General features: G+C 34.1%; 1 protein-coding gene across 1 annotated transcript in view; it reads right to left on the reverse strand.

Moving 5' to 3' along the window:
* DNAH5 (dynein axonemal heavy chain 5) overlaps nucleotides 1-23126 on the reverse strand; it is a 114663-nt gene that overhangs the window by 13579 nt on the left and 77958 nt on the right. Inside the window, 17 exon segments of the mRNA XM_056484091.1 lie at nucleotides 250-371; nucleotides 1221-1411; nucleotides 1901-2015; nucleotides 3020-3263; nucleotides 7887-8069; nucleotides 8504-8659; nucleotides 9923-10239; nucleotides 11646-11781; nucleotides 12377-12514; nucleotides 13387-13566; nucleotides 14949-15152; nucleotides 18064-18240; nucleotides 18454-18568; nucleotides 20059-20290; nucleotides 20880-21147; nucleotides 21842-21995; nucleotides 22848-22978. Of these exon segments, the coding sequence (XP_056340066.1) occupies nucleotides 250-371; nucleotides 1221-1411; nucleotides 1901-2015; nucleotides 3020-3263; nucleotides 7887-8069; nucleotides 8504-8659; nucleotides 9923-10239; nucleotides 11646-11781; nucleotides 12377-12514; nucleotides 13387-13566; nucleotides 14949-15152; nucleotides 18064-18240; nucleotides 18454-18568; nucleotides 20059-20290; nucleotides 20880-21147; nucleotides 21842-21995; nucleotides 22848-22978 (3063 nt within the window).

Raw genomic sequence — 23126 nt, forward strand, 5'->3', positions numbered from 1 at the left:
CAAGTTGAATCCAAATCTGAAAATATTACAATTATATAAAGTGTGAACACTCTACACTCTTCTCATTTTCCTGAGGGTGGCTGAGTTTTATATCAACATAGACTGCTAAGCAGTTAGGGCCATAACTTAACCATCTGCTGTTGGTTTTGTTTCTCTTCTATAAAATAAACCAGTTTTCACCATATGGATTAATCACTACAGACAATTACTTGTTAAACAAGAGATCAACTTTTAAAAGCTCTTACGTACTTGATCGAGAATATCTGCAAACCCTTTAAGCTTACTGAGCTCCACCAAGTTCAACCAAGTCATATCCAGAATCCATTTAGCTGGCTTAGGAGGACAAGCTTTAAGGTCTAGGGAAGCACCACCTGCAAGAAATTAAAATTAGTTATTAGTAGTGTTGGAGAGACAAAGACACATAAAGAAAATAAAAGGGGAAAAACAAATACAAATACTCCAGTTTTTAAATAACAGTGTTACAGGAGTTTTATACCTCGCACAACTATGCCATATTTGATTAAGCTGAGTTTGCAATTTGGTTAGATTTTGGGGGTTTTTTTATATTATGTACCTTAAACAGAAGTCTCAACTAATTTATATTTTGAGGCTTTACTGGGGTTTTGTGCAATGTGTCTGGATAAAAATGATTTTTGGGAAAAGATATTCTGAAGATTCAACATGGAAAAATTCATACATATGATCCATAAATAAATGCTGCCTGGAAAATTTAGTCTCTTGGAAAGGTAATACAAAATGGATCCAAACTTTCAAGTGAACTAGTGAACTCTGTGCTCATATGTAGTCAAGACCAAAGCCATGCCCTTGTCACATGCAGCTGACACTCCAATGCTCTTTTAAACTGTGAGCATCATTTTCTGTTCCTATTTGCTCCCATTACTATAATACACTTAGTGCAATTACAATCTTTCTAAGTTAAACACATGCCTGATGGTATTTGAGCAGCAGACAAAGGATACTTGACAATATTACTTTTAAATTCTCACGATTACAGAAATATATGCGTCAATATTCAGTGTGCTGCTATAAATTAGAAGTACCTTACAATGTTGTCTGTCATCAGAATGATAAACATGTATTCTTACAATTGACTGGTTTCTCACGAGCAAAAGGAAAGAGCATACTAGCTAGGAGATACAAATGCATAAATTTTCTATAATAATAATGTGGTCTCCTTAAAATTTATTCATAGTTCCAACCTTTAATAAGTGTCAGAAATTCCTCGTGTTTCACTCTATTTCTTTGTATATCAATCTTCAAAGTAAGCAGCAATGTGAAAAGAAATTTGTGCTCCTCATAGAGCCCTCGGGCAGTATATTTGAATACTTCATATGTCATATGTTCAATAATATTGGTAACCCTCTTGCTGGTTATAGGGCTCTTGGTAGACCTATGAAAAGAAAGGCCTGCAGTTGAAAGTTGATTTGCTTAGGCTTTATAAAAGGGAATACCATGCAAAAATAAAAGAGTCATAGTTCAGTGTTTTCAAAACATGAAAAATAATAGATCACAAACAGAATATCAGACAGCAAGCTGGCAACAGCTTTCAGATTGAAGGAACAACAACAAAAAAATCCTTTCTAATTAAGCCTTTTTGCCCAGCTGAAAATCAAGGCAGTATAATGGTTTTTAATTATCTAATGACAAATTTTGAAGGACTGTAAGTACACTAGAAGGTTCTTTGCCTTGCTAACTGACAAAGTTGTATGAGTATTTAAGCTCAATTCCTGGTCAAGATTGTAAGAAGCTTCTTACTGATATTAGTTATTACTGATATTACTGTCTTCTTGCTGATATTAGTTTATAATAAATCTTTTTGTACTACAAGCACCTCCAGGACTGAGTAAATACAAATTATACTTTTTTTTAGCTAAATTACCTAGTTAGGGAGCGGTCAAAAAGCCCTAAAAACTGCCGAAGCGATGTCTGATACATGACATTGACCATGCTCATCTCAGTGATAAGGAAGTACAAGATGCTGCCTCGAGCTGCAACTGAAGAACAAGAAAAAAACATTTTACAAAGTAGAAATGCAGAGCATAAAACTTTCACTCCCCAAAACATGTACAGCGATTTTAACACTAATGATAACTGAAGATCCTTGAGTTTCTCTATTCTTTACTGTCAGAAAAACAATAAAATCATTCAATTAATACTCATTTATACATCAGGGGAAAAATCTTTTCTGTAATTAATGCAAACTATGTAAAGCCTAGTTTTCAAATACGAGCATATCTGAAGAGCAGCTTGATAGTACACTGCAATATTGAGACCATCAGCAGAACATATAAAAGTTATGGCTGTATGAAATACTGTTTAAGTATCCAAACAAATTTATTTTTACGGACTTTTACAACAGTCATATAAAAATCAAATTAACTATATTGATTTAACTTACCCAGCACTGATTTAACTTCTTTCCAGAAGTCACCTTTTAATGCAAAGATTTTACAATACCTGTAATGTTTCTAGTACACTAACTGTGCCATCTTATACATTTCCTAGAATGCAGGCAATTGTAGAGAGCTATTTTTTCCCTGTTTTTTCACATTATTACTTGTCAGTTAAAAGACAAAAGACTCATGAAATGCATTGACTCTAATAACCTAAAAATAAATGATGAAGCATTCATCAGAACAGATATAAAGAGTACTGAATATTATATAAACTCTGTAAAAGAATGTCAACATGTGGAACTCAAACATATACTTACCCAAACAATCTAATGACTGATATGCTTGTTTATAGAGCAATGTGAAGTCTACAAAGAGAACAATTCACTTAATTTTATAAATTCCACATGAGGCATAACATTGACTATTTTCTCCATTAAAACTCAAAATGACATCTCCTGGATAAATTTTACTTTCAAGGAAACACAGACCTCTCCTACCAATTTTGGTCTTCCTGATCTTATCCTACAATTTCTCCTACTCTAAGTATTGATGTTTTAAATAAATGTTCTAGCTATTAGTCTTCCATCACTACCTTCACTCACCAGGTCTGTACTCTTCACGGGCTGAATTGATCTGTATTTCAGTTTCAGCAGAAGTTTGCAGTTTCTGTGTTACTTCTTCAGCAGTCTTCTTGGTGTTACTCAATACAATTAGCAGAGTCTCATCATCTGCCAGGGAACCCTTAGTGCTTGTAAGTCGAAATAAAAGGTTATCTTCTAGGTCTTTAATCCTTCTTTTGTTCATAGTCACATCTTCAATAAGATCAGTTCTTTCTTTCTCTAATTCCTATTGGATTACATGGTAATATTTGGAAAACAGAAGTGCAATCAAAAATAAAAATGAAAATAAAATATTTCGTTTAAAAAATACTAATCCTACTAAAACAGTGTTGGTCAAGACTAGCTGCATTAATTTGGGGAAAGAATTCCACTGGTATTTCTCACACAAGATCTATTGCCAGAATCTGAACCTGCTACATATGTAGGCATTAACAAATAATTTCTACAAATATTATGAAGATACTCGTATCATGCCCTAAAAGAATAAGTTCACAATTGTTTGTCCTGTCTGTTTCAGAAAACACAAACGTGAACACCATTCCAGACACAGGATTTTATTCCCTTCCATATAATCTTATCCTCATTTATGCCTTGCTTTACAATCACCATATTGAAAATTTAGTCCCAATGGCCATTCTTAGTCATCAAATCAAGCATCAGACATTTCAAGAAGTGCCAATACTATTCCATCAAACAGGGATAATTTCAGCCTCTCACTAAAATGCTTCATTGATTAAGAAAGTATGTAGAACTCCAGATACTTCACTGCAAGTATTTCTTTTATATGTTTAGCAATACAATCTGGGTGTTTTATGTACTTAGTTTCTTTTCCAGTGTCCATATATAGAACTGGATAATTGTTAATCAAGAGCTTTACATCAAAAAAACAGCTATTTGAAATCTCTAGAAAAATATTTTTCAGCGATAATAGTACTTTCAGTTCATTCTTAAAATTAACCTTTAAAAATTTAATATAAATTAGTCCCCTCAGAGAAAAATCAGGGATGTAAAAAGGAGAGGATGGGCTAAGAGTTTTTCATAAGATAGGGTTAATATGAATCTTATGAATGAGCAGTAAGTGAGCCAGTTGGTAGAAATATTTGCTGTCTAGATTAATACTTCACAAAGTTTATAAAGGTCTCGTGAATAATTTAACATTCTCTCTCCAAACTTGGATGCTCCATCATTGCCAAGTTCATTTCCATGTTGCTTAGCAGCTGCTAATATTCCAAAGAAACAGGGACAACACTAAGAAATACATGATCTCTTATATAGCACTGGAGATACAATTGACCTGAGCCCTTAGTGAAGCTTAAGGAAAGATTTTACTCCCCCATTTGAGCAGCCTTCATGTATCTTTGAAAAACTATTACAACTTTTGAAATTGTTCTTTTAATTTTACCACATTCTAAACTTCTGGCCTTCTCAACCTGCATTCTCCTTGTACATTCCTAATCCAAGTACTTATTTCTTTTAAATAATGCCCTTTTACCTTAAAAAGGAAATTAAGAAAAATCATCATATTATTATTAGATTTAGAGCTTTTTCTTGGTATATTAAAACATCATCATCAGGTAGAAAATATTTAGTGGGACAATCATTTTAGAATAATGCAAATACAACATAACTTAGAAGATGTGCTTATTTATTCAAAAGATTCAGAAAAAACCTGATGAAAATAGACAAGAAAACTACAGTTACTTGCATTTCAATCAACTGCTCCTTCATGGAACCGAAGAAAAGCAGGTAAGTTTCACAAAGCATTTTTTTCATGCAGGTTTGATGAACTAGCAAGTATTTTTTTTAAGAATAGCATTAAAAGAATGTTATCATCCAATTAAATATAATAATTAACATATTGAGCCAAATTAAACTTCATGTTTTGCTGAGTTCAGTTTAAAAAGTTTAACACACTTTAGAATTCAATGCTCCATAAAAACAGAAAGCTATGCTCCTCGCAAGAAGAACCTGACAAACAAGTTGGAAACAGAGTTACCAAGCTAAATGAAATACCAAGCTAGATGAAAATCTTAGAGAAAAAAAAAAAAACATTTATTAAGCTCTTAAAATGCTTTGTACAGACCAGAAAGTGTAGAAGTAGAAAGCTTTCTCCATATTTTCAAAAATTTCCAGTCATAACACCAAGGATGCAGAAAAAATGAGCCAAGTTACCATGTACATAAATTCAAGGAACTTGCACCAAAGAGGCTATTTCCAGTTTTATGGAATTCCTTTCACAAGCAGATGACATTTTACTGACTGTACCAAAGAATGCTATTTATTGTTAATATTCATAAAATATGAAAGCTGCTACATAGCTTATATCATCCTGTCACAAAATGATTCACAAGTACAAGAATTTACATCAACTGTTTCCTACAAAACTTGGACCTTTTTCCAGCAAAAATCTTGATATATGAATATTAAAATTCAAAAGCCATAAAGAGTTATTGCATATTATAACACCACTACTAATCTGATATATCTATGACACTAAATAAACAAGCTTTTTGTCAAATTAAATAACAGCCAATATATCAAAATAATGATATAATTAAAATATTGTAAGTTATACTACCTTCAGACATATATCAAATATCTCAAATCTTATTATTTCAAGAAATATAGCATAATCAAATTTATACAGATATACCAGGTGCCCGTTGACCTTATGCTTCACTTGTATCTTGCAATTAGTTTAACATTCTGGTGGAAAATAAGAAATCAGTACCAGTGTTCCTATTAATAAGCAATTCTTTGAGATGTATGTGATATAGATTCTTCTAATGGGCATACCAGACAGCAGAGAGTCAGACTTTGCAGAAACTTCAAATGACATACTGTAAACACTCCTTTTCCTTGCTGGAGGTATAAACCTCATTCATTCTAAGACCAGAACCATATAAGAGATGGTAGAATGGGAAGAAGGATAGAAATGTGCATAAAAATCTTGAAGAACCCTGCTTTCAAATAAATGATCTCTTCTCTTTCTGGGACAGAAGTTCCACACATATATTGTAACACTGAGTATCAGCAAGCAGTCATACTGCTCAAATAATTTGGAAAACTGTCTCACAGTAAAATATTTCCACCACTCTCCTACCAAAGGCTACCAAAAGGTAGTAAGTATCCAGACACTTAAGAGGGAAATCCCCAGATTCCCAAAGAAGCATCATTAGACACCATAGAAAATATTCAGATGGTGTGTGATGTGATCAATTGACTCCTCAGGAAACCTTGAACCACAAGGTATATAAACAGTGGCCAAGAAAACTGCAATATGGTAAGTATACTCTGTAGAAATTCCTCTGCCTGTGAAGTGGTGCACTTCTCATTTATCTAGAGGAAATATCCCCAGGTGGCTTCGAGCAAAACAGTAGTGACTATAACACTCTGAGAAACTGGTTGAGAAAGCACCATATATCCACTTATTAGACATTCCTACTTAGTGACAAAGAGGCCATTGAATAGTAGAATAATTTTAATTTGGAAGGTACCTACAGAAATTAGCTAGTTCAACCTCTGCTCAGATCTAAATGGCTCAGTTGAACCCTTCCAAGAACGGAAATTCCATAAAACGCATAGTAAATCTGCTCCTGGGTTTGATCACTCTTGATGTAATTATTTTTTCCCTAATATATAATCAGAATTCCCCAAGTTCCAAATTGAGTCTGTTACTTCTCCATCTATTTCTTGGCTCCTCTGAGAAAACTCAAACTCCTCCCTTTTCTGTATCCTCCAAGCAAGCACAGAGCAACAGCAAGGACTGGAGGAATTTGATAAACTGACTGTCTCCTGGAGTAATGTACTGTATTTCAAGGCCCAAGAAGTGAAGTTTGGCACAAGCATCTGTGAATATACACATCACTGCATGTTTTAGATAGACAGTGATAATTTCATTACATAGTGGGATGACAAGCTGTCAGTGGTTGAAGAGAAGCTGATGGTGCAATGAAGCTGTCTGATGAAAACCAGACCTTAACAGATTGAGTGTGATTTCTCTCACAAGATCCATGCACTGTTTGGGAATGAAAAGCAGCTACTCAATGTAAACATGACTGAGATTATTAACAAGAAAAATCTTACATTGGCAGGGCAGAGGAAAGTGTTGGAAGAACAGGAGAACTTCAACATATACCACAATAAGGAAACAAAGATATTCCTGTCATTCTTCGCTAGTGAAGGTAAACTGGGGCTATTGCCAAAATCTTAGTAAATACACCAGCAAATATACACCAGTCATAGCTGCACAGTGTTTCTTATGACATCAACATTACCTGACCTTATAGTTACAGGGATTAGTTGTTCCATAGTTTAAAAGACACCAACCAGCCTTCCTCCAGAACTGCAGGTGGCATGTTGATTGGGGCTGGCATCCCAAACCTGGACTTCCTCAACTAATATATCTGCAATGTCAATATAAGTAGGCAGCCCATTTTCCACAGAAGTAAAGAAGCAACTAAGTCTGAATTCTTTGCACTAGGTTATGATGCCATGAGGTCCAGGGTGTGTAGACAGAAGAACATCAGTTTTGATTTCAGGCCGTTCTGCTTTTCACAGGCCATTCTCATGAGGTTGTAACTCATTGAGGCAGGGAAAATAAGGTTAATACAGCACAGTTGCAACAATAAAGAGACAGAGAAACTTCCACATGAATGACTGAACTGCTTCAATGCCACTTTTTAAACCATTACAAATAAATTAAATTAAGAATAATCACAATAGAGAGAGCCAGAAAGCTACCTTGCAATATGGGAATAGAGAGCAATAAATTAAAATTAAAGTAAAATATTCTACAGGTAAATGTAAGAAGTACAGTCAGGAAAATAGATACGATCAATTCTTTTACCTGTTTCTCTGTGAGAATGACTCTGCCTAAGAGTTGATTTTCAAGACCTTTCATGGTTACTGTGAAGTCAATGATGGAGGCTTGAGCACTAATTTCAGGAGAGTAACATGGATTTGATAGTTTTGTAGTAATGTAAAGTCTGAAGCCATTCATAACAACTACTTCCTTATCACCAACTTTCACCTTAAGAAAAATATTAAAAGAGAAGTCTTGAAATATGAAGAAGAAATACACACTTTTTCTGCATATAGGAAAAAAGGTTACATTTTACTGTATAAAGGCACAAAAATCCAGTTTCATATCATACATCTGATGCAAGCAATTTGTTGAGAACAGTCAAGGACCAATTTAAATGCCCCATTCAAAAATTATTTCAACTTCTAAAAATTGTCATAAGCAAATGAAAAAGGAACTCTATATATTAAAAATATTAACCATTTGTGAACTTAAACCCTACTTTATTTTTTCCTGTATTAGCATTAATCAAGTCTAAATGAGTTCAATTTTTCATAGCCCTATATTTATTAGGAGCTATTTTGCTAAAGAGAGTGTGTGGGAAGAGGAAGGGAGGAAAGGGGAATTTCCATATGTTTGCTCATTTGGGTTTTTTTTTTTACCTTGTTGGCTGAACCTGTTTTGATGATATTTCTTTCCAAAACATTATCAAGTGCTGGGTCAAGCTCTTCTCCAACATCTTCTACTAAAAGAGGTCTTCCCAAAGAAAGGCTGTCTTCTAAGTGATTTCTAAAATACTTGTGATTCAAAGAAGTGATCTAAAAACAGAGGCAATAACTTATGTCTGTTTACCAAGCTTTTTGTTAGTTTTAAATTTATAAATTATTTCATTTTCTTTAAAGTTTTGCCAAAAACAATTATCCTGTGAGGAGGCTAGTATTAAGGCAAAGATTGTGAGCTCAAGGAAAGGTAACATCAGCATACCCTATTGCCAGATCTCATGGAATGAAAAGTTCTATTTATCAGCTGTGAAAGTAGAAGCAAGGCAGTGCTGAGCACTTGAAGTTTTGGTATCCTATGTGTGTAACTACTCATGAATTTCACAGGAAAAATTCACAGGAACCTTTTAGCACCTTTAATTTTATCATGGAAAACATCTCCAAGTCAAGCTGCAGCAGGGTCAATTCCAGGATAAGTATTCTTCTGGGGTTTTTGTCACCCTTGAAAATCAGACGTTTACATGGAACGAGACCTTAAATAATCTTTGCTTTAAATAGTCCCCAGTATAACTTGGATTTTCAACATGTTCAAAAAGCACATTCATCTGAGGCTTTAATAAAGCTATAAACTAACTAATAATAATTTTTACCATAACTAAGCAAAAATTAAAGGTTTCCACACCTAGATAAAAATCAGCATGAAAGTGGTAGTAATGTTCTCAGAGCCACTCTATTATTGCACCTCAAACTACTTTTATGGCTTTCAGGGATTATTTTTTAGAGCTGATTTATCAGTGTAATAATAATTTTAGCCAGTAAGGATATTCTCCCTCATATTTTCTTGTTTGAATTGAATTGCTGTATCTTGCCTCAGACTGTATATTGTAGCACTGCATCTTCCCTGTGTATTTGCAGAGCACTTAGCAACTGACATCCATACTAAGACAACAGAAATTAAAAATAATTTCTGATTAAAAGATGAAAAAATATCTTTCTGTGAATCTTCATTTATAAACACTTACATGAAATCATATTATTCAACTAGTTGGTGCATTTTTTCTAACACTTATACTATTCTGAAAATGTTTATTACCAGACATTGTCAATCCAGCTTATTTTCTAAAGTTTATGTTTCATTACAAAAAATTCATTAAACAAAGGAGAGTCACTGGTGCTAAAGGATTCACTTCCACCTCTAGCCAAATCTCAACTCCACTAAAATATATCTCAGATATCCTTTATATTCAAACCTGACTTTCTAATTATAAATGACATTTCCTAAGCATTAGGTGAATCACTGAATTGTAGTGCTTTGTAGGCTAGGAGTTTTAGGGATTATGAAAGCACAAGCATTTCTATTACCTGAAGGTCATTTCTGCCTTCCTTATTTTTAATCCAAATTTTACCCTGTGCTTGTGGATCAATTAATAAAGGATAACGAGATGCTTTAGTGACAATGATTCCATTCTGTATGGATAAGTCATCATTTGGCAATCCTTGCAGGTTCCATTCACTGATAGTTGGAGCATCAGTCAGCATCTCTATGAGGTTCAAGTCATTACGGAAAGGAATTTTTCGGCTTTTCATTTCCTTTTGCCAGTCATTTAACAGCAGACTGCGAAACTCTTGGTTAAAAGGACCAGAATAGGACAGAAAAGCTGTAGCCAAGAGTACATCACCTCAAAGAGAAAAAGGAGGGAAAAAAAAAAGAAACGAACCAAAGCATTACAACTTTGCCAATTCTATTAATGAACAAGATGTTTCCTTCACTAGTTGCTAGATACTATGGCTGGTAACTCAAAAACACACTTGGATCCATAAAAGAAAGCAAATCAATCTTTTTCCAGGGCTCATTGCATGGCACAACAATGGCACATTTCAGCAGAGGCCACATTTACTTTGCTCTTTCTATGCAGTTGAAGGAATCAAGAGATCAGCATCTGGCAGCTTGTTAAGATCAACTCAACTCAACACGTAAGGCTATTCCAAACACCAGATCCTGCACAAGCAGGACATGGCAGAGAGGACTAACTCAAACTTTTAATTCCAACTTTTCCTTGTGCATTCATAAGAACAGGCTTAAACAATGTAGTTTGTTTATTTGGAGGGGGAGGGGATGGAGGGGGTTGGAACCTCTTAAAAACACTAATTTAATTAAATTATTCTAAATCAATTACAATGATGAGTACTGGCAATAAAAATGGTCACAGACATCATTATGCACCTACTAAGTGTGACAACTTTTAATCTTCTCTTCAGTTTCAAAATTTTCCCCCCTAAATTTCATTACATCGTAGTTTGACAGGCTTAGTACCTCTGAAATAAGAATGCAAGATTTAGACTGGAGAAGATAACATACTTTTATACTGAGCCCTAATACTTTTTGGACGTTTTCAAGTTATCTATAAAATAAATATGTATATTTTATACTAGCAAATAAAATACAATCTAGTTGCTATAATACAACCTATCCAACAAGGCTGCTTTCTGCAGCCTTTCAAGGTAAAAGGCAGAGAAGAAACTTCAGCCCACAGTAAATGATGAGATAAATTTCATTTATTGATCTAACTAATGAACCAATTATTTATTACAAAGTACCTTAGTTTACAAGTGCAAATTTAAAAAATAATAATGACCGTCTAAGAAGCAAATTTTTATGAACATTAGTAACTGCAGTTAAAAATATTGATTTCTATATATAAATGTCAGTGCCTGAGTATCAGTCTTCCCGGCCTCTAAATATATTCTCAGTTATACACGTTCTATTGGCGCTCGCTAACATATCACTCTCCTTGGAGTATTACCTACAAACATCAGTCAAGTTAAAATTATTTAGTGTCCCAAATATGTGCCACCACATTCACAGCTTCCATTATATTTTCTTTTTAAATATCAACTTTAGGCTTACATTTATTTTTCATCTAACAAGGCTTTAGCAAGGGGATTAAAACAATTACCCTCATTTTTTGAGACAGGGATCTAAGATACAAAGGAAAAGTTTGATATTTCAAAAGTTTTCAGTTCCACTACCCATTACAACTCAAACAACTTGCTTCCAAGTTCAAAGGTTTGGATAAAAACTTACCAACTAACCTCTTGGTTCGCATGGCAAATTCTTTACTCTGTTCTGTCCACCTCTCTTTTTCACCTGCTAAACCACTTATAAGACTCGAGGCAGTTTGCATTTTATGTCGGCAGCGCTCAGCATCTTCCAGCAAAGTCTAGAGAAAACCATGCACCAACAAAAATTGTTTACAGTCATATATCTGATAAGCCAGAAAAATCTCTACTTCTCATTGAACCAGTAGAAAAACAATAGGTTAGAAATATATTCTCAAAAATCTCTATCACCATGCAGAGGATGGAAAGTGAGATGGAAAAAATGTACCAGGACAAACTATCAATATCTCCTAGAAACACAATTCAATATTTCTTTTTAATATCTCTGTCCTTAACTTTTATTTTGGTGCAGTTGTTGAATGGTATGTAAAATTATTGATACTAATTCTGGGGAATTTACTGAGAATTTCAAATACATTATACATATATAGCATACATGAAACTTGAAGTTACAGTAGTAGGCACTGTTTAAAGAATACGAATAAAATAGTTTTTGAGGGGGTGGGAAGGAAGAGGGGAGAGGATCAGAAGCAAAGGAGAGAGGTAGAAAGCAAAGACGCAGTATTCAAACACTGTCTCTCTCTTATCTGCAATACATCAACATCCTATTCAAGGAATAATGGTGAAATTGAAAGAACACATTAAGTGTTTCTTAAAGCAAGGGTAGAAATTTCTTTTCTGTGAAGGGCAGTTCACCTGTTTTTCTCTCATTGCATTTTCATACTCTGCCTGCACAATATCTAGTTCTTCTTGCTTGGCTCCCAGTTCTTCTTGAGCTTTCTGCAGATCCAGCATGGCACTGGTTAGGCGTTTCTCCTGAATTGCTAAATTAGCCTACAGACCACAAAAACATAAAAGCGTATTCATACACTGATAATTTCAAAGCATTTGCTATATTTCAAAAATTTTTCTTGTATTACATTTCCAAATCAAGCTCTTCAGTAGAGATTTTATTGCTCAGCAAAACTTCTTGTTTGAATTTTACAACAAACTAAATTCTTATTTCAGATAGCTGCACTTGAGCAGTGGGTTTAATGTCAATTAGAAAAAAATAATTAAAAATACTTCTGGGAATGCCAGTCATTCTTCATGTGACACATAAATTAGTCTGACATGCCTTGCAGAAGAGAATGATGCCTCTAGAAATCTACTTGATTTCTCCAAACCAAATATCAACAAGTATGCTACGTGGAAACACAAATCTTGCTCCCCTCAGTCATTCCTATTATAACATTCTTTGTTAAATGTGCTTGACCATGTTCTCCGGACATTCATTCTAACTACTTAGACCTGGTTTTTTCCTCTATATAACAATGATGAAGAGTCTCTGTACAATCTTCTTATTAATTGAGACCTGGAACATTAAAAGAACCCAATCTCAAGGCTTTTTTCTACTGAATTCAAAATTAATGTAGAGCAATCCAGCAGTGTATTGAATTAGACGACAGATGCTTTAGCCCCATTCAGTAAGGTTTCAGAAGCATAAAACCACATCATCTCTTTCATAATTTTGACAACTTTCAAGTGGAAATACATTTGAAACATATTTTATTGTAGAATTGAACTGTTTAAGATAATAAATTTCTGGAGAGGGAAACATCAGTTCAAATTAGGCAGGTAAAATTCACCACAGATTAAATCCTCAAGAGCAAACAGTTGAGGATGAGAAGGCACAAAGGGTGTCTTAGACTGACTAACAGATGTACCTTTAAAGGTAATACTTCTTTGTTGATGGAAAAAAATACTGCCATAGCTTTGGTCCATGAGCAAAGGCCAGCAACATTCCCACATACTCTCTTAGCTGTCTCAATGTTGTAGTCCACCATTTCAAAATACGGGCTCAAAAGTTCTACCACTTCTTCATTAATTGTGTCTTTCTGAAATTGCTGAAAACAAAATTTTAAAAGTGCAAGATATAAAACATATGTAGTAAGTGTAAATTATATATACATGTATTTCAGAACACATAGAACACTGCAAAGATCATAAGTATTATTTACAAACAACTAACATGATGTTATTTGTCACGCATCTTTGAGACTTTTAGAAAGTCATTCCACTGTTATACTTACTTACAAAATGGAAAAAAATTTGCCTTCATTTATGACCTTTGCTTTCTCACACTCACTATTACTGTTACACAATTAATCATTGTTTCAAAGTTTCACAGGTCCTGCTTGAAATTTCATTTTGCTTAAGACAGAATAAGTTTTAACAATCTTCAAAAAGAAAATGAAGGTCTAAAGTCTGGTTCAAAAACATACATTTTACAAGACAGTAATTTCAAAGGGCAAGTCAGCCATCTTATCATTAAATTACCTTGTCTAATTAGTGGAATGTATTTAATTTTTAAAGAATTTATTTTTATTCTTTTCTCAAAAAAGTATATTTTTCCCCTTTCCTCCTGAAAATCTCTAAATTTTCTCCCTCAAATTTATTTGCAAAGTATAATGAAAACCTATCTCAGAAAAACTTGAAAAATAGCTGTTCCCTGAAGGATGCACAGGTTTAATTAAACACAAGCAAAATGACATGTTGAAGTCCTTTAGAAAGTTAAAAACCTTTACAAGTAGATGGAATGTGAATACTACATAAATATATCCTTGCCACTACCAACCATACAAAGCTGGTAAAGCCTCCTACTAGACCAGTGACAAATTAAAAAAACTCAAGATGCAGATGATAACACTCAGTGGAGCAGGAAAACATACCATTTATTCCAACTAGGTAAATAATAATATTATTAGTTTTAGTTATGAAAAGGGATTTGTTTACCAGTTAGTCTTTCCATTTCCCCAGACAAATGCTGTGAACCCAAAAAACCCCACATAGACTTTTTAAAGGACTTTTTAATAAGTCCTGTTGTATTCATCCTAATAACCATCTATGCTTTTCCAGGCCAGTGCACAAGTTGAAATTTTGAAAATTAATGAAAAGTTAAATACCAGAAAAATAGACGGTTTTTATCAGCTTTAATGAAACAGATAAGTAATGGCTATCCAAACCAAATGCTTAAAGCTTTGAGTCATTTGTCACCTAAAACAATTTCATTGCCTTGCTCAGGAAAAATTATCATTGATTTATAATATGACTTTGCAAGAAGGATTAAAGCTTATTTCATTCTGGCATATTTATTCTTAAGCCCTTGATATTTCAGATCTATTGTGTAATTCCCCTTGCACATTTGTTCTCCTATGAACACCAGAGAAAACACTGTCCCTTATTTTCTTGCATTATTGAAAGAAATAAATAAAGGTGGCACAAGCACCTGTAGGCTCTGTAAGAAGTTCCCTGCTGTCATCAGCTTCAGAGATTCTTGCCAGGATGGGACGGTGCAGCGTTTTTCTGGGTCAATTTTCACGTGGTTGACTTTACGCTGGAAGAGAAGCAGCACACAGTCCATGATGCGCATGATGAGGTGAGGAGGCCGACCCAGCGTGCGGACTGTGGCAATATCTTTAGGCTTTATTGTCTAGGAATTTAAAACAAAGGGAAAAGCAATTACTGCTACTGTTTAGGTAATCAAACATGGAGCATAAGCTCACCAACGGTATTAACCAATGGCAGAAAAAATATTTTGACAATAAAAAAGAGCAAACCAGAAATATCTTGAAATTTTACTTGTTTTTTTAAATGTGAACGTATTGACCAGAAATTGAGTCTACAAAGGAAATACTTTTTGTTGACATCCATCAAATGAAGGTAAACTAAGGAAACTAGTGAGAAGGCCTGGTATATGTATATGTATATGTATATGTATATGTATATGTATATGTATATGTATATGTATATGTATATGTATATGTATATGTATGCACCTTCTAATACATCTTACCAGGAATATTCCTGGCATAGGAGCAGGCCTGCGAGAAAAATAAATTATAATAAGTTATGAAAACTTAGACTCTATCAAGTAAGGCTAAATAAGCCTAGGATAGAAGTCTAACACTGTAACTCAATACTCTACATCATGAATCAGAAAAGACTTATCAGAAAAGTCTGCTGAAGATGTCTCCTTAGAGAAGAACTGATTTGAGCAGTAGTGCTTACTGCACCACATATAGAGCAGCAAAACCACTGAAACAATGGGAACTGCTGACAGACAGACCTGCTCCTACAACACACACAACCCTGAGCAGAAGCTTTGCCCATTCACAGGCAATTTAATCAGTCCAAGTACACGACAGCCCAAACAGTAAGCAACAGATTACTGTGAGTGTTATAACACCTTGCTTCTAGCCTAGCACCTGCCTCATTGGGAGCTCATGAAGGCAGATTTTAATTACTTGTGTCTATACTTCAATAAAGGGACTTCAGAGTACTGCAGACTATACAGATCATCTTCCCTCTGCCAGATATTTTTTCCCTTCAGTATTTTGCTGCTTGTTGGGTTCAGTGTGCACCAAATAATTCACCAGGGTTTTTCCAGATATCTGTGTGAAAACTATACCCAGTGTTTCTTAGTGACCATCAGGAAATTCAGCTCAGCCTTTTTTTGCTAACATATAAATTGTGGCAAAATTGTTACATTAAAACATTATTTGTTTATTTAATTGTCTATAGTTGTGTATTTAATGTTCTATTTTTATTACAGGGTAAAGTGCAACAAAGTTTTACTGAACTTTGATAATTCTTACTCAAACTTTAAAAAACTAATCTCATTATATATTTAGAAATATTTATAAATATTGTGTACCTACTTTTCTCTTAATGTAGCATTTATCATTCTTAAAAGATGTTAAAAATTGAGTGAAATAACTAATCACTTTTTTTTTATCTGGGTAATACCTTTCTATTTATCAAATATTTTAATAGACATTTATCGACCCTGCAAGCAGAATTCTACTATAGGAATCCCTAGCTCAAATTTGAAATCTGTAATGATTATGAGATCCATTTTTTTTAAAGATGCATACCCATACAGAGATGATTCTTGCTTAAGGGGGTGAATGAATGAATGCTGAGAACACATATACACATTCTACTAGGTCTGTTTTTATGATATCTGCCTTTCCCCTTTAGACATAGGCAAAGCAGTTTATTATAGAAAACTCAAGAATTTCAAGACTAAGCCCAAATACATTTTCCCACTGAGAAGTTTTACAATAATGCCAGCATTGTCTTTTCTTGAAATCAGGCTTTATTTTTATTAGCACCTTACATTTCAAGAAGAGCAGTAGTGTTTTGTTTCAGCTCTTTTAGTCAAAAGTAGAATGTAAGCTTTAATAAGATACAAGTCCAGATGCAGGATATGCTGCCCTCTTTAAACTGCAGATGCTGAGTAATTAACATTGCTTACTTTCTCACTTGTCAGAAGGCTTCCCAATACAGGGTTTGTTGTTTTGCTGTTGCTAGTTCTGTAACCTTTTTTCTGTGGCTATATATCAGGGTATTATAATACAAACCTTCTCCCTTATTTCACTCTTCCCAACTGTCAGGTCATCAACCTTCATTCAGACTTTTGCACTCTGTCCTTTAAGCATCATGGTGGTCAGAGACTGTTAAACATCTCTCACTCAAATTGAAGTCTTAAATTCAGAAGATCCATAAAAATTTTTCTACACTAGATTTCAAAGCTAATCATGCCATTACTTCAAATCCGTCTTAAACCATCGCAACTGCTGGCAGCCTCTCAAATTGAAAGGTATAATTCTCAGTAAATCTACATAAAACCCTTTGAGGCTTGTCTATCCTTCAGGTTTTTTCTTCATACTTTTCTGTTTCTTGAGATGTGAACTCCCTGCTAGCATCTAGCAGGTATATTTCAGATTTCACTATTACTGCTCACAGCAAAATGTCTTGAGGCACATCCTCCTATAAAGTCAAGTGAGCAGACATAAAGATAAATATTCTGCAAGGTTAACTAAAATTAATCTTTTTTAATCTTAGATATATGGGCATACAGTGAAGGAAATGAAGTTTTGGTAATGCCACAACTCATAATGAAATATTTTTTTTTAAAGAAAACAGAAAATAGTGGAACAGAACACTTACTAAAAATATAATTTCTTTGTGAAAACTTAAAATAAAAGGTTTGTATTTGTATGGAATTACAATTGATTTTACATAGACAGCACTTCACTCGTTGCACACAAGCTGTTTAATGATAGTATCAATATTCAGTTACTAGTCTAACATCAACCTCCAGCACATGCTCTATCAATTACAGTTTCAAAGAAAGTTAAATCTAGTCCTTTTCTGAAAATTGACTATTTGGGGGTTGGTATTCACACAAAAAAAGAAAAACAGAACTGAACCTAAAAAGCCTCAAAATCCATATATTTATTTTTTACAAATGAAGAGTTATGCAATGCACCTGCAACTTAGTATTTCAAGATATTCACCTTCTTAGTGGTAATGTTATAGACGGCCCAAGTACTAACCTGTAGGGCTGCTTCTGCCTCTTCCAAAGCAGGCTTGGCAGCTTCCAACTTCTCTTCAGCAATGGCTTTGTCAACTGTGATACTGTCTACAATAGCCTGGGCTTTGTCTTTCACTTTCTGAACATCACCCTTCACATTCTCAGCAGCCTGTGCTTTTACAGTAACTTCTTTCAATACCTAGAATGTGAGAAAACCCACATGCCATAATTAAAAGAAATTTTGTTGTAAAATCATATCTGTCCAATTCCAGAAAACTCAAAAAATATTATTTTCTGCAAGATCTTTTCTTTCCAACACTCAACTTCACTTTAACTGATTAATATTTTCAAAATAAAAAGAATAAGAGGAGAAAAAAATCAAACAGCAAAACACCTTGAAGGTTGTACATACCATGTCAGCTTTTTCATTGGCAATTTGAAGTTCCTTTTCTTTTACCTCCAGTTCTCTGCTTAGAGCAGCCACTGAGTCAGAGGCCTCTTTCAATTTTTCCAGACCAGTATTTATTCTGAAGTAAAAAAGCAAAATAAAAAGCATTTCATTCACTATGCAATTTACACTCTCCATCTACAGAATGAATCACACCAATTAAAATGAACAATTGCAAAATATTTTTACACCAAAAAATAAAACTTGGAAAAGGACTTTCTCCTTTCTGATATCTTCAGAATCAATAAAGTGGACAATAAATTACATTAGTAAGGTTTGCAACTTGAAATTTTTAATCCATTTCTAATCAAACAGTATGTCCTTTTCATTGCTTAAAAATCCTACACGTTGGTTGTTTAAATGTCACTGTCTTGAGCCAATACTCAAAGAACTGAATTCTGTACAGCAGAGAGCATTTTCTGATTACCAAAGTTCTGAAAATTATAGCAAATCAATATTTCTTATTTGAAGTGGATACTGAAAAGAAATCAAGACCAAACAAAAGAGAGTAAAAGAAAAATAGTATTCAGAATAAGACTTCTCTGATTTAGCACTAAAATGCCCCTTCAACGGTGCTTTTTTTCTATCAAAAATTCTTCTCTTGGGACTTTTCAGACAAGTTTAAAGGGCCTCTACAGAGGCTGCTATTGCAAAGCCTGTGCAATACTTGGACAGCTGAACAAATGTAGGAGAACAGACAAAGTGTAACCCCCAACAAAGCAATTCGGACAGTCCAACTAAGTTTATGAGGAAGAAATTGGACTTAATGAACTAGCTTGGTAAATGTGAGGATAGAAAACAGGGCAACAACCTTCTGTTTTACAAGCCTTCACCCCAACGTAACTACAGGTTTCAAACTCAATTTGACTTTGAAGACAAAGAATCTTTCAAAGTGAAATAAAAGAGTTTAAGCCTTTCTTTAAGGTTTCCAGCTCTTTTTGACAATCTTTCCAAGCTGAGAGGGCAGGTTTTTTTAAGGGCGATACCATCTGATACACTAAATGCTAATTTTACATTATAGTTTGGTGTTCCTAACATGCAGATATAGCTACAAATAATACTGTAGTTTAATAAAGGACCTGAAAAAATAGGAATAAGTATATCAAAACAACTTTAATAATCTACAAGTAAAAAGCTCAGGAGTCTAAGTGAGGCTCTGTGTTCACAAAACCACTAAGGATATTCCTTTCATGATCATAACAGGAGGTTACAAGTGTTCAGCAAGAAACAAAAGTTGCTGCCTGGCAAATTAAATGCTATTATCAATATATCATGAAATTACATGTAGATGTCTTTAACTTTAAAAACAAATGGGTACCATATATGTTTCCCTCATTTACCCTCTACCTCTATTTTCCATGCACCACTACTCTTCCCTCCCCAAATATATATAGTTACAAGAGCAACTGCAACATTAGAATAAGCTACACCTTCACATAATTCTAGGAATTAAAATTACCTTTTTTTGCTGCACAAGAAGACAAGCTATGCGTTGAAATGAAGCGTATCAGAATATACCTACCTGTGGAAGAAAACTACAGAAAAACAGAAGTAACCTGAGAAGTTTACCTGTTTGATAATGTTTGCACTTCAGCATGCTTTTCTTTGTACGTGGTTTTATATCCCTGAATAAAGGTCAGGTAGGATTTGGGAGTCACATGTGTAGAACGTCTGTATCTTTGAAAGTAATCAGAACATTTTTCTGCCACTCCATCCTGGAATGAGCCCATACACTGCACAATTTCCCTCTTTGTTTCAGCAGTGCAGTCCATATCAAATGAAGACAGGAAGTGTTCAGATACTTAGGAAAGAAAGAAAGCCTAAATGTAAGTAAATATTTATGAAAACACCTTAGCTTATAAACAAGTCACTATAAAACAAGTCAGCATGTATTATCTTGGCTTTCACCCAGCTTCTGAAAACCCAGTATTCTTTACTTTTCACCATCAGAAGAGTATATTATTATAATATAATATTATTCCACACTTTTCAGTAAAAAGTATAGCCAAGGGTCTGGCATTCTTTCATCTCCAAGGTATGCAACTGGTTTTTCACTGTGAACCTAGCTGCTACCTACCAGGGACTGGGTAATCACAGCCTTCCTCTGTATGCCCTATCTCAGACACATTCACAAATAATCTCTTTCTTTAGTAGCATCTTTGTCTTTTTACAAATGCTTTTAAGGCATCTTCACAGGGAAGTTTTCTTCAAACTGTGTTCAAAACCATTCCTCTGTTAGAAATATTTCAACAACTTAATATTACAGACTCTAAAGGAGAAAATATCTACATCAAATTTTAGATTCAATTAAGTTTCTTCTGGCTAAACACAATAGGAACAGCTACATGGTCAAAATATTATGTGTCTGCAAAGATAAAACCTACACGTACCTGCCACCAGAGCATCCTTGGGCCATCGGCTGAACCAATCTATAGTGCACCCAGAAATGAGAGCAGGGAACTTCAGGGCCCTGTTTCGGAATTTCTCACCTACTGGTGAAAAGCAAAGAACTACGTGAAGGTTCTGGCGGACTCTGGTCATGAAATAGTCATAAAGAGCTTCACTGGTTGGAGGTCTTCGTGGATGCTCCTTTTTGAAGGAGGGAATGAGGTCACTAATGATGTCATCTACTTCATCACGTGCAAATAAGTTTGACACCTTTGGGAAGAGGAAAGATTTTTCATGATTTTGAGATGATCAAAAATAGATACAGCACAAGGTTTTTTTAATGCACAGCATTGTAGGAAGGGATATACATCTCAGACACTGAAGTTGTTAGCACTCATCAACTCCTTTAAACAAGAAGTTTTAATGAAGTGATTCCATTAAATAGATTGAAATCTAACTTGCTGTAAAAATTTACACCCCACTCTCCAATGGCCTTGATTCCTTCTCTTTATATTCCAACAACTAGTAGCAATTACTCTGAAACATAATCCTGAAATAATAAATAAGTAAATAAAAATCAATTAAATCCATCCCATCCATTCTGGACATAAATTTACCATACAAAAACTAACCGTACACTAATAGTTAATTCAACTGACAATTTTATAAAACATCAATATTTCATCAATATAAAACAGTAATATTTCCCAAGTCTCAATTTTATCTCTTTAAAAGCTGTTCTCATGTCCCTTGAGACGGCTTCTCTCACTCTAACCCAGGATTTTGTAGATTTTTTGGACTACATTCATTTTTAATAATACTCTAATGGCAAAAAGCACTTGAGCTCTAGTTTTTGAAAGTTTACCCTGTGACTTATAACAAAATATTCAAATAAATTCTGCTATTTTACTTCAGAACTATAAATTTTAATACGCAGAAAATGGATCATGAGGAGGCATCTTACTTCTCCAGATGACAAAACATTGTTCAAGTATTCCAAGAAAGACTCATCTTTGATCTCATTGTCTGTAAAAATAAAACAAGTGCCTTTGCCTTGCAGTCCTGCTCTTCTGTATAAGAGTTTCAGATCTTCCATCAAATTTGAAGTGTTGTATGATCTACAAAAAAAAAAAAAAAAAAAAAATAAAAAGTCAGTTGAACAACTACTCTTGTCTTTAAGAAAAAAAAAAAACAAGCAAATTTAAGTTAGAAACAATGTCTTTGAACTTAAGGCAAAAAGACGCTTATTTCAGATAGATCCTCTGATGAGACCCCGCACCAAGAGACATTCCCACATGTGAATCTACAATTTCTTCTGCAGCCAACAAAACTGCAAAAGATTTAAATAATTTCACTTCTTTAAAATGACATCTTATTTGAGTGCCAAAATTAACCTGTCCTATAGACAGTTGGGGCTGTATTCATTCTGAAGCATTCAGAGAAGAATTTATAATTTATTTTTTATCCTTTGTGAGTTATTTCAAAAGAACCACATTGGGTTGAACAATACAAAATAAGGCAAAAATGTACTTGGAAAAGGTTGTTAAAATACTAATATATACATAAGATCTACCAAATTAGAGGGCAGGGATAAAGATTCAATCTCCTCAGATGACAGCATTGCAAATATTACAACATGAATTCAAAAAGGCCTTGTGGATAGAAAACCACCTAAAAATATTTTCAGTACCATTTAATGTACTGTGTAAAGACTCAAAGATATTGACATTGCCAATATTCTTTCTCATTCTGTGAAAGACAGAAAATAATTTCCTACTCCAAAGACAGTAAAAATTCACAATTATTGCAGAAAATCAAGAAAATCTAGTAAGTTTCAAAGGGTTTTCATGTCCTTTCACTCTATGTGATGGTGATCAGACTACATTAAGCAGAGAATGTGAGCCTGTTTTATTTATAGGAAGAGATAAAACACAAAATACTTATTTAGTTTAATTTCAGGTAACGCTCACCTTGTCAGCATTATCTGGAATGTGTCATAGCCAGCTATGAAGGATGCCAGTCTTGTCAAGCTCTGCTTTCCTGAGCCACCAACTCCAACTAAGAGAGCATTTCCACGAGGAGTGCGAATCACACGAGAAATCTGTGTAATACACCAGTCATTTATTGCTATAATGTGTAAAAGCAACACATCCAAAAATTCTGTGCTGCTGCATTAATGAAGTTATATTAGAAAGGAAGAACAAATGAAAATTTTAAGGTTTAATTAAGGGATTCTATATTACTATTAA

The sequence above is a fragment of the Oenanthe melanoleuca genome, chromosome 2 (assembly GCF_029582105.1).
Source record: "Oenanthe melanoleuca isolate GR-GAL-2019-014 chromosome 2, OMel1.0, whole genome shotgun sequence".
In the NCBI taxonomy this organism is placed as follows: domain Eukaryota; kingdom Metazoa; phylum Chordata; class Aves; order Passeriformes; family Muscicapidae; genus Oenanthe; species Oenanthe melanoleuca.